Raw genomic sequence first — 15,095 nt, forward strand, 5'->3', positions numbered from 1 at the left:
GAGTGTAGATTACAAAAATTGTGATCTAAGTTAAACACTGATGTTGGCTAATGATAATGATTCTGTGATGTACAAGTTAACAGGGAAGACCCAGATTACTGAAGTTGCATACATATCTGAGAACTCTCAAATTCTGAGAATGAGTCTTCTGCTTAACTTCTTAAAAATCTGCTACACTGTGACAGCTCAAAAAAAGGGCACCTTCCACTACCTTCTTCCATTACTATTAGCCCAATACCTGTACAAATGCTTGTAATAGTGAAACTTCTTCCATTGTATGAATTATAACAAATACACAAGTATAAAACACAATGACTGCATGAAGGTCTATAATGGCAGTGCCAGAAAATAAACAAAAGTAAGAAAACCAAGCAAACAAACTCCCCCACAAGAAAACCCAAACAAAAACTCCAAAAAATCAAGAACTCAAATACAAAACTGTAAAAGCAAACAAGTATACTGGTAAGATATTTTTAAAAGTCCTTATCAGCAAATAACAGGCTTAGACTCTCATTTCTAGCTGTAGCCAATAGACAACACTGCTCTTTTTCTAACCTAAGTACAGGAAATTCTTCAAAGAAGTAAAGCAATTAATAGCTGACTTCAAATAGGAGTAAACTGTATTAGCAAAGTTCACAGAAATTCAATTTAACATTTCATCCAGACTAATTCATATGGCTCCCATTACCAGTAGCAAATTACTATATACAACTTTTGGTAAAAAAAGATAAGTTAGTTCCTTTAGACTATGAAGGAGAACCATTCATCATAAAAGGGACTCCAAACTTAATAAAACCTATTCTATTAAAAGATAACTTTAAAATGTGCTTGCTGCAACATGTGTTTCTCCATCCAAGAGAAGGTTCTCACACTGCAGACTTGTTTTCACCTCTGTGAGCAGACTGATAGTTAATCAGAATCATTTTGTCCTATTCTGGGCTTCATATCTGTTTTCATCCTTGTGCTTCAGTATTGCTGGAATGAGAACAGCTGTGAATGGGCATAAAACATACTATCAGCGTGTTCTCTGGAGGATCTGGACATGGCCTGGCCACAGCCTAAACAAGACTGCTCTTACTCTGAAGAAAGGAAAAATGAAAATTTCGTAAATCTTCTGTCAGTACTTAAAACCTTACTTTCAGTGACAGTTTTCATCATCTGTCTATGAATTCTGTCTTCTTTCCATAAAAATTTATTCAAAGGGAGTGTAAGCTGCAGATGAAGTTACATTTTGTAATTGTTTTTTTCTCTTTCCAAGGTACAATTTTACATTTTATGCAGAGGTTAAATGTGTTACCACTTCTGAAATCACATCATGTTCAGTAACTAAAAGAGTCATCTGTTCTCCTCCAGGCTCTAGCTTGCTATACTCCAAAGAAGGTGAAAGTTCAGAAAGAGAAGGCAAACATTATTTTAAGCTGCCTTAATTTCCCTCCAGGTTTAGACACCCAAGGAGAAGTCATCTCTGTTGTGAACTACATTTTCAAGTAACCTACAGGCAGGTTTGCACCTCAAGAAAGCACTGAGCCAATAACTATTTACCTCTTGTCCCATATCCAAGATAAGAATTCCTATAAAGCTGTAGAAGCAGAATAATGCACTAGGTCTGTGCACACCAGATCCTGAAAAAAAATGGGTATTCCTATAAAAAACATTTTAACAACAAAAAAATTCTGTACTTAACAAAGAAACTGGTAAATTGGAATCTACTTTATTTTGACCCTTACTTAGTAATTTTCTGATAAACATTTGCATCCAAAACTTCCTACCTTGAAATAAAGTGAGGAATATGGACTGCAGCATCACAAAGAAAAAGTCATAGTTAAAAATAAGCTGAAACAGAATGACAAACAGAAGTTGTAGTTTTCATGGGCTGTAATTGACAGAACTCCCAGTGTGCTTATTTAGGATGCACTCTAGTGGACACACATATAATGAAATCAAACAAAGATACAAACAGTATGAAACAATAAAAAAAATGAAAGCAACATGTCATTAGAATTAATTTTTAGCATGTTTTACAATAGTGTCTTACATTTTGAAGGCTGTATGAAGGTTGAAAGTTTCATGGTCAACATGACTGGACATTAAATGTAAATGGACATGAGTTACCAATTTTTGAAAGTGTCAGTCTAAATATTAAGAATCAGTTATACATATTGGTTTAAAAGACAAACTCCATCTGTTTATCCATCTACTCTATCCCTTTGAGACTGGCACAAGAGGTTGCTGTGCATGCAGTGTTAACAGGTGCAATTAGAACTGTGGTATCACAGTGTGTCCCTAAATTACTCTACTAACTGTTACTAACAAATATAATTGTAAACTGTGTCAAAATCTGTTTACTGGAACATTAACCACAAGGGTGTATTCATGCCACAGGAAAGGTTTTGACTATCACAGAAATTGCAAACCAATCAGAATTATTGCAGATAGCAAAGCCTGACCACTTAGACACAAAAAATAGTTCCACTTCTCATTACTCCAAAAGTTACACAAACATTTCTAAGTATTTATACCTTGTAAGTGACATTTTCCTCTTTCAACTTTAAGGATGCTCATGTAAGACATTAACAGCATTCAAAAAGCAGTAAGATGGGCACAGGATTTTTTAATAGGGGTATTTTATTTTTAAGGGAAAAATAATACATTAATCTATAAAAAAATCAATAGTGCTCATGTTTTTAAAATTTTGTAAGATTATTCTTAGTTTGATCTACATGATCAAAACAAGTTATTCAGAGCAGGAAAACATTTATTATGTGATTGACCCTTGTCAATTTTAGGTGTATAGTTATTTTCAACAGTTTGCCAAGCATAGCAAACCCCTTAGACTCAGCAATACTATTAAAAAAAACGAAGTGAAATTATCAGAAAAATCTTTTTCATCCCAAGACTGAAGAATGCAGTGAAAGCATTAACTATGCACTGATTTTGTAATGAAAGGTATTTTCATTACACAATATTGGCCACGATCATCCAACCTGTAGTAGAAGACAGATGCAAAGGCACATTTTATTGAAGAACAGCAAGATTTCTTAATGCTGATGTTTTTTCCATTTATAATGAAGAGACACAGAACATTCTTGACAACCTATACCAAGATACCAGTGAGTACAAACATCTGTTCCTGTAAAAATGCAATCTTTAAGGATTATAAAACTTATTTCTATAGATAACCATGGATCAAGCTAAATATTTTTCTAAATTTTTAGAAGTGAAGTTTTGGAAATAATAATGGTATTTAGTGGAAAACACGTTTAATTTCTTGATTAACAAATTCAAGAAAAATGCAGAAAAGTCTTAAAAACTTGACTAATCAAGACTAATTTGCAGACATTTTCAGCTTACCTAGTACCACACAATACCCAAAAAAGGTTCTAATAATAAATATATTTATCCAATAATAAAGCCTAAAGCAAACACGTCATGTTACAAAGATCCCTTCATGACTTCTAGGAGACAAGATCTTCTAGTATATACTGAGTCAGAGTTAAATTTACCTCTTTCAAATATATTTGGGAAATCTGATTGGATTTTTGCACCAAGTCCAGAATACTCTCTCCATCTTTTAATTTGCAGAGCATTCCCTTTTTCTGTCAGAAACCATTCAAATTCTTGGAAAATAATGTTCAGTAATATTTTATTATTTTAATATTGATTCAAATTATCATATTGTAGCATCTATCCTCAAATCATATTGACACTTTAGTTATACTTTTATTTATTATGGTTACTTCAATGTGCAATAAGTAGAAAATATATTTGCTGCTTTCACTTCAGCTGCAGTTTTCTTCCTGCAAGTCAGCCATGCTACCTACAATGCTTTAAGAATAAAAAGGAAGAAGCAATGTCAGAAATAACAGACTTTATACAAACACCTTGAAAACAGACACTGGAGAAACAGTTATGTAAATCACTTATATTTATAAAATACATAAATCAAGATACTACACTTCAGAACAGCAAGTAATGAGTAGAAAATATATTTACTGCTCTCAGGTCAGTTCTAACTTTCTTCTTCTTCTTCTTCTTCTGCTACTGTTGGGAGATTTGTTTGACTCTGGAAAACAACAACAAAACAACAACAAAAAAACACTTACCAGCATACACTGAACTTTATAAAAAGGAAAATAGAACAAAACTGCCCATGACAGACAAGTTGGTACCTTTCAGTATAACCATGTATTCTTCCATTCAATACAGTGAATACAATGAATGCCATCACCAGACTTCTACTATAAAATCCAGCAAATTTAGATGATGCATTGTAATTTTGAGGGCAGAATCAATAGTACAAGCCTATAGGTCTTATTTTATCAATATGATCCTAATTTGTAGCAAACATGGCACTGTAAAACGTGAAATAACATCCCCAAAAGCCAATGTAATCTAACACCTTCAGGCATGAAAACTTGGCAGATGTAGGAAGCAGCAGGTACTTAAGACTCATTTTCACTTCTAGTTTTGCAATTTTCTTATTAAAGAACCCATAAAATAAGCCCAAAGCCACAAGAATATTTTAAAATATGTAATTATCAGAAAATTATAAAAATTGGGGCTATATGAGATCTTGCATACACACCTGATTTACCTCAGTGGAAAAAACACCTGTGAAAACCTGACCCTAAGAACAGTCATAAGTATTTTCATAAAGCTATTGAGAGAACACTTGTAAAACAGGCTGCTATTAAAACAACCTTAAGTATAAAGCACATTAATATAACAAAATAAATTCTGGGAAGAATTACACTACTGATACCAGAAATGAAGTGATTTCGTACGTAACTGTTCACACAGCAGGGAAAGGCTGCTTCCTCTTTACATATATTCATGCTTTCGTCAGTAACATGTCTGAATACAAAATGGTGTTTTAAATCTTGAGGATTTAGTCAGCTAACACCACAGAGTCTTCCAGAATGGCTTAACTCCTACCAGAAAGCAGCTATGGGCAGTTTGGAGGTTGTGGCCAAAATACCTCTCCTTAAACAGTTCTAACCTATTGATGTGTAAGAATCACTCATTTATAATCCCTTTCTACACACTTACGGGTTCACTCTCATCTGGCTCCTCAGCTTTGGGTGAAGTAGGTGTTCCAGGTCTATCTGTAACTTCAGCTACTGTCTCTTCATTTTCCTGTGGTAATGAAAACCAGTTTTCAGTTAACATGTCCCATGTCATGAAATCGCATTTCAGGTGTGTTAAAATGCCATTATGTATTAATGTAAAGAGAGCACTTTAGATAAGTGCTATATAAATTTAGTACTATGGGAACATGGTGTTGGTATGCTTAAACCTGTTTTTTTTGGGTTTTTTTAATTAACAGCAATTTAAAATTTTTACATATTCATTTTTTCTGTTGCTTTCATAAGCTTATCTTCCTACAGTTATGTTTTGCCAGTATTTTAACAGAGTTTTCTAAAAACTTAGATTTCTAAAATACTCTGTGCTCTACAGAGTTTTAAAAGCTTTAGGGAGATAAGCATGCCAATTATCCATATATGTTTTTACTGAAGCAGCATTAAAAGACCATAAACATGGGTAAGTGTATACACACTCTTCTGTTAGTACAAATTCCCATACACCACTAAGATATCAGAATCCAGATGCATTACAATTCAAAACCACAGCTCTTTTTTCAGGTACAGTAAATAGATTTTGTGCTAACCCCCTGTAAAATATCATTGCCTTGGTACTTAAATTAGACATGCTTATTCTAAAAAGCTTTCTAATAAATACCATCAAGAAATGTGGAAGCATCAGGTAAGCTGACCTTATGCTGGATTTTTGCAATAAATTTATGTTCTGTTCTGACCAAAATTCAAGTATAAAACCCAGACTGCAGAAGCCACGTGTTAGACATTCTCCCCTATCCACACTCCTGTTTCTTTATTTATACGTTAGTTCAACACCCATGGGTGTTGTGTTTTGTAATAGATGCTTGCATCTGGAAAAAATGGCTGATAAATGGTATTTTCAAACCACCAACTAAGCACTGGCTTAAACCTCTTGATCTTCCTGCTGCAACTGCATTTCAGCTTCTCTTTTCTGTGCTTCCAACTCTGCAAGTTCTTTCTCCAACTGCGCCTACAATCAGTTTAAGAAAGGACAAATTAGAATGGAAACAAGCCCCATATTTATCTTTTTCACCACATTGTTTACAATGTATTTAATACTGAAATAATAAAAAGTAAACATAAACCATAACTGCTATGTTATGCTAATAACAAAGTCCTTTCAGTATCATCTGGTTTAACATTTTCAAAGGTTTGAGACTCTTATAGATAAAGCTATAGATAGCTTCCTCTACCTAGAGGAAGCTAAAACTGAAGTTAGTGTACACACTTCAGATACTGTCTCATTACACAAGCTCTTTATCAGTCTGTATTAGTTATCTCCTATCCTTTGGATTAAGCTCTTTGATATTTTGTGTAGCACCTAGCACAGATGGATGAATCAATACAGAATCAAATCTATAGAAAAAATTTGGCAAGCAATGTCATTAGCATTCATCATGTCCATCAGCAACCTTTAGTATTTACAACTGGAAATATCTAACAGGAAGTGTTTATTAATTGTGAACATAAGTCCTATTACAGCAAAACTTCAGAAACTGCATAATCTAAGTACTTACATTCAACAAGCTTAGAGAGTTGGCTCTTGCATTCTGTGAGTAGTTACAAGTATAGTCATAATTTTCTTTTCCTTTTTGGTACATAAAAGCAAAACTTACCTCAGTATTTCACTACAGCCAAAACTGAGTTAGGTTAAAAAAAATGTATCTACAGTGAGTATTGTTCAACATCTTTCCCATAGCTCAGGTGAAATAATTTATTCAATTCTCAGTGAATTATCTCTAGACACAATCTCTTTATTTTCATTTACTATTTTATATCACTCATGAAACCCTTAAGCACGTTACTTTTGGTTTGCAAATTACTAAAAGCCAAATTTGAAAACAGTAAATGAAATAAAATGAATGCATCTTACACTAGGGCTGGGCTTAATGTGATCAGCATAAATTTAAAATTAAGCTTTTGATTTTAACATCATGAAAGTCATCCCTACAAAAAAAAACAGTCAAGTCACACTAACATCACCATGGCAACACTGAGTTCATATGACTCCTCTACAAAGAATGGCTAGAAATGCAGATACTGTACTTCTCATACTGTAAGCCCAAACAGTATTTTCAGTTACTTGTCACGTAACTCCTAAATTTGCTGCCTTTTAACTTAACAGCCATAATTTTTAATAACATTTTACTGCATAGTATGTAACTTTTCCTACCTATGTGCTGACTAATAATTTCAGTTACTCAGAAAAGTGAGATTAAAATACTTGCTTTATGCCACCTTTACCAAAATCATTATACAGCTATTGTTAGTATACAAAGAGCTCCAAGATGCCACAGCACCATATGCTGCTCTGAGTTATCTATTATTAAGCATTAATAACCTGACGTTGTTCTTCAAGTTTCCGCTGCTCTTCTTCCTGGATTTTTAACCTTTCCAGTTCTGCTAAGGCTGCCTCCCGTTCTTGCTCCAGCTCAGCTCTCTCCAGCATTCTCTGTTTCAGACATAACACAGAATCAATTAAACATAAAAATGAAATATATATTAAATAGCATAAACTATACTGTAGCAATCTTTTTTTTTCCTAAGTTAAATCTACCTTTTTTTCTTCATCTAAGTTTCTTCTGTAATTGTAAATCCAGTGTGCAAGATACTCTATTGGATCTGCTGGCCGATGCTCTACAACCTCTGCCAGTCCTTTCTTCAAACAACTTCCCAGGCATTGCTTCAGGTACTGAGACTCCATCCAAATCTACTGACAATAAACAGGCAGATATTAGACATCAATGTTAGAATTAAGTTAGGGGTTTTAAGAGGTCTTGCTTCAGGTGCCAAACACTGACTACAACATTACTTTTTACTAAGCTTACAATTTATATAAGTTGTTTAGCAGTAGTTTAGTTCTTAAAAGCTCCAGTGACAGGTCAGTTATAACAATCACTGCAGTAAAAAAAATGCTAAAACCCCACCTTACTGTTTGGACATGTATAATTCATAAACTACTTGGAAACACACTGCTAATTCTAGGTCTGCATGATAACAAAAAAAAAAAAAAAAACAAAAAAAAACCCCAAACCTGAAAACTACATAGGACATTGAAAACTCCTATACAGATACTCAAAGACCAAGCAAGTAACTCTGAGGACAATTAAGGGGTAATTTTAGTTTGAACTGTCAAAGCTGTCTTTAAGACATGTATGCAAGCTGAGGGCCTGAAGCACTCCCTCTGCAGTGACGAAAGGCACAGATCTCTGTGCACACACTCTACCAGCCCCGTCTAAGGAAACAGGAGCCTTCCTTTGCTGTCAGGGGGGCTGAACACGTGCCGGGGCAGAGATCCCAGGCACTCAGCACACCAGCGAATCCGGCCCCATCCTCCGCGTTCACGGCGGCTCCCGGTGACCTTAATGACCACCCTCTTAACCCGGAGCCGCCACCCACGCCCTCTTGTCCGGGCTCCATTTAAGCACCGGCTGGGCCTCGCCGCTTCCCCTACACTCCAGGCGGGGCGGGCCCGCTCCTCATCCCTGCGCTGGGTGTTGGGAATCCTGGGCGGGCCCGGCCTGTTACCCCTCCTCGTCTCACACTCCGCGACAGTTCCCGGCAGCCGGTAGTGTCGCGGGGCTGTGCTGTAGCCGCTCGCCTTCCCTCGGAGAGCAGCCCCGCTCCGGCTCCTCCCTGGCAGCAGCTCCCCGAGCCCCGGGGCGGCAGCCCCAGGCCCGCCCCGCTGCTACCGCCCGGCCCGGCCCCGAACGCGCGGGGTTGCTCCGCAACAGCGCCGCCAGCGCAGCAGCCCCAGCGCCGCCCGCAGGAGCGGATGGAGGGGTGAAGGGCCTGCTCGGAAAGGTCACCGATGGCACAAAACCGGGAGGAAAGGCCGAGACCTCAGAGGCTTTTGTGGCCCTTGAGAGAGACCTCGACAGGCTGGAGGGATGGGCAGAGAAGAAACTGAAATTCAGCAATGGCAAATGCAGGGTCCTGCACCTGGGGAGGAATAACCCCAAGCACCGGGAGAAGCTGGGGGTGATGTGCTGGAGAGCAGCTCTGTGGAGAAGGACCTGGAGGATCTGATGGACAGCAAGCTCTTGCAGCAGTGCCCTTGTGGCCAAGAAGGCCAATGGTATCCCGGGCTGCATTAGGAAGAGCATTGCTAGCAGGTCAAGGGAAGGGAATCTGCCCCTCTGCTGAGGCTCTGCCTGGAGTGCTGTGTCCAGGGCTGGGCTCCCCAGGGACAGAGAGACATGGAGATGCTGGAGCATGTCCAGCAGAGGGCTATGAAGATCATTAAGGGATGTGGGCATCTCTTACAAGGAAAGGCTGAGAGAGCTGAGCCTGTCTAGCCTTGAGAAGAGATGATTTATAGAGGATCTTGTTAATATGTATAAATATCTAAAGGGGAGGTGCCAAGCTCTGCTCCGTGGTGCCAACCACTAGGATGCCGGGCAATGGGCAGAAACTGATGCATAGAGAGTTCCATTTAAACAGGAGGCAGAACTTCTTTACTTTGTGCAGGTGACCACACACTGGAATAGATTTCCTGGAGAGGTTGTGGACTCTGTCTAGAGATATTGAAAACTGTCTAGATGCAGTTCTGTGCAACGTGCTCTAGGATGACCCTGCTTAAGCAGGGAGGATGGACCAGATGGGGTGTGATCCTTTCCAACTGTTTTAATGCTATCTCTCTGTGAGCGGTTTCTCTTTACAACTGACGTGATCTTTTCGGCTCCCTGCCAAACTCATCGGATGACGTTCACCTCAGATTTACCAGCTGCTTGTTTTGCTGTCAAGTTCTAATCGGCTATTCGAAAACCTAGCAAGGAACTACAGCTGGAAGAATTAACTCCGTGTGTTTATTAATTCCGACGTATAAGTGCACTGACATGATCTCGGCCGCTCCCCGGCAGAAATGGAAGGCGGGCTGCTTCCCTGCAGGAAGGGCAGCCGGCGGAGGTGCCGTGAGGGGCGAGGGCCGGGCTGCAGCAGCTCGGGGTGGGCCGGGCTCGGGCAGGGCCGTTGCGGCCGGGGGGTGTCGCTGGCGCCCCGCGAGCGCTCCGCGCAGGCCGCAGGGCGCAGCCGCCCGCCCCAGCCCGAGAGGCCGTGCGCCGGCGCGGCCATGGCGGCGGAGCGCGGCACGGCGGCCGAGGCCCTCGTGGGGCAGGTGGTGCTGCCCGGGGACCTGCTGCTGCTCCCCGCGCACTACGACGAGGACGCGGAGGGCGAGCGGCTGCGGCTGAGCGCGGGCACCGCGCCGCAGGGGCGGCTGCTGTGCGGGCCGGGGCTGCGGCGCAGCGGGGCCGGGCTGCTGGTGACCAAGTGCGGGCTGCTGCGGCACCGGCCCGCGGGCGGCGGCGCCTACTGGGTGGACTCGCAGCAGAAGCGGGTAGGGGCGCGGCGGGACCCGGGTATCCGTGTGTGTGTGTCTGCGTGCTAGCCCCCGTCTCGCCCGCGCTCCCCTGACCCTCTGTCCCCCTCCCGCTGCAGTACGTGCCGGTGAAGGGCGACCACGTCATAGGGATCGTGACGGCCAAAGCAGGGGACGTGTTCAGACTGGACGTGGGCGGCAGCGAGCCGGCGTCCCTGTCCTACCTGGCCTTCGAAGGCGCCACGAAGAGGAACAGGCCAAACGTGCAGGTGGGTGCCCTGGTTAGCTGGCGGTAGCGCTTCAGCTGCGTCGTTTGGTGGCGCTTCTGTTGCGTTTCAGTAGCTTTCCTTAGGGGAGATTAGAGGAGGTGGGCAGGTCTGGTTGTAGTGGTTTCGCCTTGGTCCTCCTCGGAGGGTTTTGCACCATTAGGTCGCGGCCTTTCTGAGGTTTCTTAGGAGGACTGTAACTAGCGTGGTTTGCTCTCTCTCAGCCGGCTGGCTGCTTCACGCTCATGTTTTTGTTCGCTCATAGGGCTGCCAGGAGCAGATGCAGTTCGTAAGGTGCATCCGAAAGGGCGCTCCCATGTTAAGATTTTAAAATATGTGATGCTGGTAGAAAACGTTAGTTCTGTGGGTTCTTTTAACAGCACTATTAAGAAAGGTTGTGTTGCACATGAATGCCATAGTTTCTGCACTCGGATGAAATGCCATTAACAGAACGTAAAAGGAACTGTAAAAAAAAAAACAAAATAGGTGTGATATTTTTTATTGTTGTCGTGCTAAATGATTATAAGAGATAAAATCCTATACTTTTGTTCCTTGACACTGTTTTGTTTAGGTGGGAGATCTTATTTATGGTCAGTTCGTTGTAGCAAATAAAGACATGGAACCAGAGATGGTGTGTATAGACAGCAGTGGAAAATCAAATGGCATGGGAATAATTGGACAAGATGGCTTCCTCTTTAAAGTTTCCTTAGGTCTAATAAGAAAGTAAGTACTACAAAATTTAATTAGTCACTCTCACGTGTAAGATGACCACAACTGTGTCTTCTGAGCAGAGTGGGGAGTTTGGTAAATCAGACTGTGTGATTCTTGTAGTGCATTGAAACTAGATTTACTGAATAGAGTATGGATTGATCTAGAAGGAAAGTTTATTTTTTCTCTTAAGAGATTTAGAAGCTCTTTTGTATGGTGTTACATCACGTGTTCAAAAAAGTGATGTGGTTGCCAAGGCAGTATGGAAAATAAAAGTAGCAACTTGGGGAAGTCAAACATTCAGGATGGTGTTTCAGGTATGTACATATTACCTTGGAGTTTAAAACTTGGCAACGCTTATTGTCCTTTTCCTGTTTCATGGGGTAGTAGAGGGTGTATGTGTGGCTGACAGCTGATTAAAGGGATCTTTGCACATCAGTACACATTATTTTCTGACTTCCAAAGAAAAATAAATAACATTGAAATAAAGATTTTTAAAATGTAGGATTTTAGTTTAAAACTGACACGTAAATCTAGGAACTGTTGCATAAGCTTTTAAATGTATTGTGAACTTCGGAGTTGCTTATGCTGATGTAAATACATGATTTTTTTTGTGACTGTCAAAGAATACCAGATTACATGGATAAACAATAGTCAAACTTTGTTGTTGCTTTTTGGGTGGACTTTTTTGTTTTTGTCATTCTTTGGATAAGCAATCTGGCACTGCAGAGCAGCTTTTTTATACCTGGCATTGTCTGATTTATACGTCCTATTAGAAGTCAGTGCGAACTGATACAAAAACTTCTTGCAGACAAATTTTGTCTGTATGCAAGTAAAAAAATAACAACATATTACAAGTAAACTGCTAAATCCTGATATGCTTTTAGTTTTTGTGAATACTTGTCCAGTCTTGATTTAATCCTAGACTTATTACAGTATTTAGTATGCTGTCATCTAATAAAAATAATGTAGGCTGTTTATTGCTGTTAATACTGTTTCCTGAAATAGAAGGGAAGTCCTGTTTTGAAAGACACCTCTGGGGTGTTAAATAGCATGTCAAAGGTGTCATTTGGTCAAACAGTGTACTTTTAGAATTTATTAGCTCATAGAATTGTTGTAAAATTATCAATTTGCTTTAAACTTGTCAGGGATTGCTTCTGAGTCTAATGAGAAAAAACCTAAATTTATAATGGCTTTATTTTTTTTAGATGCATGCATTTTATATGTCAGGAGCCTTGAAAATCTGATACTGTATTGCTAGTTGGATGTATATGCAACTTTATCATCTTCAGTGTTTCTTAAATAGCTCCTATAATAGCAGTATTGCTGGAGTTAAAGGTCAGTAATAATGTGGTCTCTGTAAGTGTGATCACTCCTTCATCTGACTTTTTTTTTTGTCTTCTTCACAGGCTCTTGGCTCCCAAATGTGAAATAATTCAAGAGTTGTCACAATTGTACCCATTTGAGCTGGTGCTGGGAATGAATGGAAGAATATGGGTAAAAGCAAAAACAGTTCAACAGACTTTAATTATAGTAAATATTTTGGAAGCCTGTGAGTATATGACTCCACAACAGAGAAAACAAGCGCTTGCCAAACTGTCAGGGAACTGATAAGAGGAAGCCTTGAGGATTTGTTTGTGATGGCTGTAGGGTGTTTTGTTTATTTTTGTATTCAGATTTATATTAAAAGCATTTTTTTAAATGAAGTACTAGACTTTGGTTGTTCTTCATTTCTCTTCTTTATCCACTCAGCTTGATTTAGTGTTGTTTCAGGAGTTTGTTTCGACTCACCTTTGTGGTTATGAAGCCCTGTTTATGTTCATGAATTTTCTGACTAGTGGGAAGATGGTCTTTAGAAGGTTTCATTAGATCTGAATTTTGAAGCATAACTACATAGGTCTTCTTTAAAAAAACTGGTTGTTTTGTGAGCTGTATGTAATTCTTTGTACAGTTATTAAAATTTCAAACTATCCATATTTACTTGGGATAGCAAAAAGTATCCCATGGGTCATTAAATTTGGTTGGGTCATTAATTTTGGTTGGGTGCTCCATTTATACAATGACATGAAGTAATTATTTAATATATTATGAAATTTGGGAAGAGAAATGCAGGTAGAGAATACCAGAAAATAATTGCAGGGTGTAGCATAAAGCAGTCACAGGGTGGTTAAGGCAAATGATCAGATAAGACCAAAAATATGTTCACAGGGATATTGTCACTTTCCCTAAGTGATGACCTGCCTAGTATTAAGGACATAGTGATAAGGATGTCACAATAATAGTCATGTGTTTTTTGATTCAAGACACTGTTTTCTTTAGTAATAGCATAAAGATGCCATAGAATTTTGCTAATCTTTAACAAAACCAGCATTTCTGAAAAAAACTATGTTTGGCTTCTTTGTGTAGCAGTCCCTCGATGCATATAGAGGAGATGCTGTCTTGGAAGGGTAAACTCTCAGTGAATTTTAATGTCTGAGTAATTTGCTACTGTTTTGAGAGAGGAGGAGAACCCTAGATTAATGGAAAGGTAGTAACTGATGCCTTCTTCCTGTGGGAGAAAAGCTTGATTGTAGGTACCTAATGATCTCCTTGCAGCTGTTAGGCAGTCATTTAGATCTGTGATGTTCTGTGCTTCTTAATGAGCTGAATGGTTTAATAGCAATAGTTAAAGGGAATTACTAAAAATGAATTAATTAGGGTGAGCCTAAATACCATCTTAATTAAAGTGGAAACATAATTTTTCCTGTTTATTCTGTATGTCATTAATCCAAAGCTCAACCTGTGGCATTTGATGATAGGGTTGTCTTTGGCATCTCTGTCATTTAGAAATTGCTTCAGTTCAGAGCCAGCTCCTCTGAGTCATCTGTAATGTGATTACCTAGGGCTTCCCCTGGTTCAACAGGAACACAGCTCTTATGGTTTCCATGTGAGTTAAATGGCTACAATTCAGAATTCTTAGTGAATTTCTCTGGTCTCCTTATTTAGCATCTAGAGCATTGCTCATCTGGCTTGGTAGGTCTTTAGTCATCTTTTTTCACCTGTCATCTCCCAGGTGCAGTGACTTTCATTCATATCCCATAAACCTTTTGGGTCTGTAGTCTATCTCTTACTACACATGAGAAGCTGTAAATTAATCAGGTTTTCAATAACTGTTCTTCTCTAGAGCTTTTTCAATTTCAGCTAACCAGAGCCTCTGCAGGTTGTCTGTATTGGAACAATAGCTGGCACAGGCAGAAAAGCATTTGCCAAATTATCTCAGGGTGCTAACTTTTTTTTTTTTTTGTGAATTGTTCTTGGATCATAATAGTACAACCACAGGAATGGGCAATGACATGGATCATTTCCTGAATAGTTGTGGCTTGAAATGGAATTAGCCTTACCACTGCACTTTACCTAATCAATCTCCTTTCCCTTCCAAAAGCCTGCATTCCAAGTTTAACCTGCAAGATACAAATGAGCAATCCCTGTTAAAATGCTGGCTTGGTAGTGCAGCACAGCAAATGGCAACCTTGAAAGGTCTCAACACAATCAGCACACTATTTCATACCACACATTATTCTGTCCCATTGTCACTCACTTATCACCCAAATACAAATTTAGTTAAGTCAAGAACAGGATACAAAATGCATTAAAATTATGCAAGTTATTAATTTAGCAAAATTAACCAAAAAGTTCTTGGGTTTT

General features: G+C 39.4%; 2 protein-coding genes across 10 annotated transcripts; one reads left to right on the forward strand and one right to left on the reverse strand.

Moving 5' to 3' along the window:
- Nucleotides 1-3,329: 3,329 nt before the first annotated feature.
- Nucleotides 3,330-10,070, reverse strand: DYDC1 (DPY30 domain containing 1). Of its 9 annotated transcripts, none has more exons than XM_053949665.1 (6): nt 7,675-7,827; nt 7,459-7,569; nt 6,007-6,087; nt 5,050-5,136; nt 3,994-4,063; nt 3,330-3,825 (listed from the first exon to the last, which is right to left on the reverse strand). In XM_053949665.1, exons 1-5 carry the CDS (start codon nt 7,819-7,821, stop codon nt 4,010-4,012), a joined length of 480 nt encoding a protein of 159 aa, XP_053805640.1. In that variant the 5' UTR covers nt 7,822-7,827; the 3' UTR covers nt 3,330-3,825; nt 3,994-4,009. The 9 variants fall into 9 exon arrangements, with proteins under 9 accessions (XP_053805640.1, XP_053805648.1, XP_053805644.1 ...); XM_053949673.1 differs by lacking the exon at nt 3,330-3,825 and adding an exon at nt 9,956-10,070 and having other exon boundaries at nt 3,908-4,063; XM_053949669.1 differs by lacking the exon at nt 3,330-3,825 and adding an exon at nt 8,646-8,806 and having other exon boundaries at nt 3,908-4,063; nt 7,675-7,830.
- A 118-nt stretch (nt 10,071-10,188) lies between these two features.
- Nucleotides 10,189-13,117, forward strand: EXOSC3 (exosome component 3). The gene is made up of 4 exons (XM_053949656.1): nt 10,189-10,455; nt 10,557-10,706; nt 11,275-11,426; nt 12,821-13,117. The coding sequence occupies exons 1-4, from the start codon at nt 10,189-10,191 to the stop codon at nt 13,020-13,022; spliced, it is 771 nt and encodes a 256-aa protein (XP_053805631.1). The 3' UTR covers nt 13,023-13,117.
- Nucleotides 13,118-15,095: the final 1,978 nt, after the last annotated feature.

The sequence above is a fragment of the Vidua chalybeata genome, chromosome 8 (genome assembly GCF_026979565.1).
Source record: "Vidua chalybeata isolate OUT-0048 chromosome 8, bVidCha1 merged haplotype, whole genome shotgun sequence".
In the NCBI taxonomy this organism is placed as follows: Eukaryota; Metazoa; Chordata; class Aves; order Passeriformes; family Viduidae; genus Vidua; species Vidua chalybeata.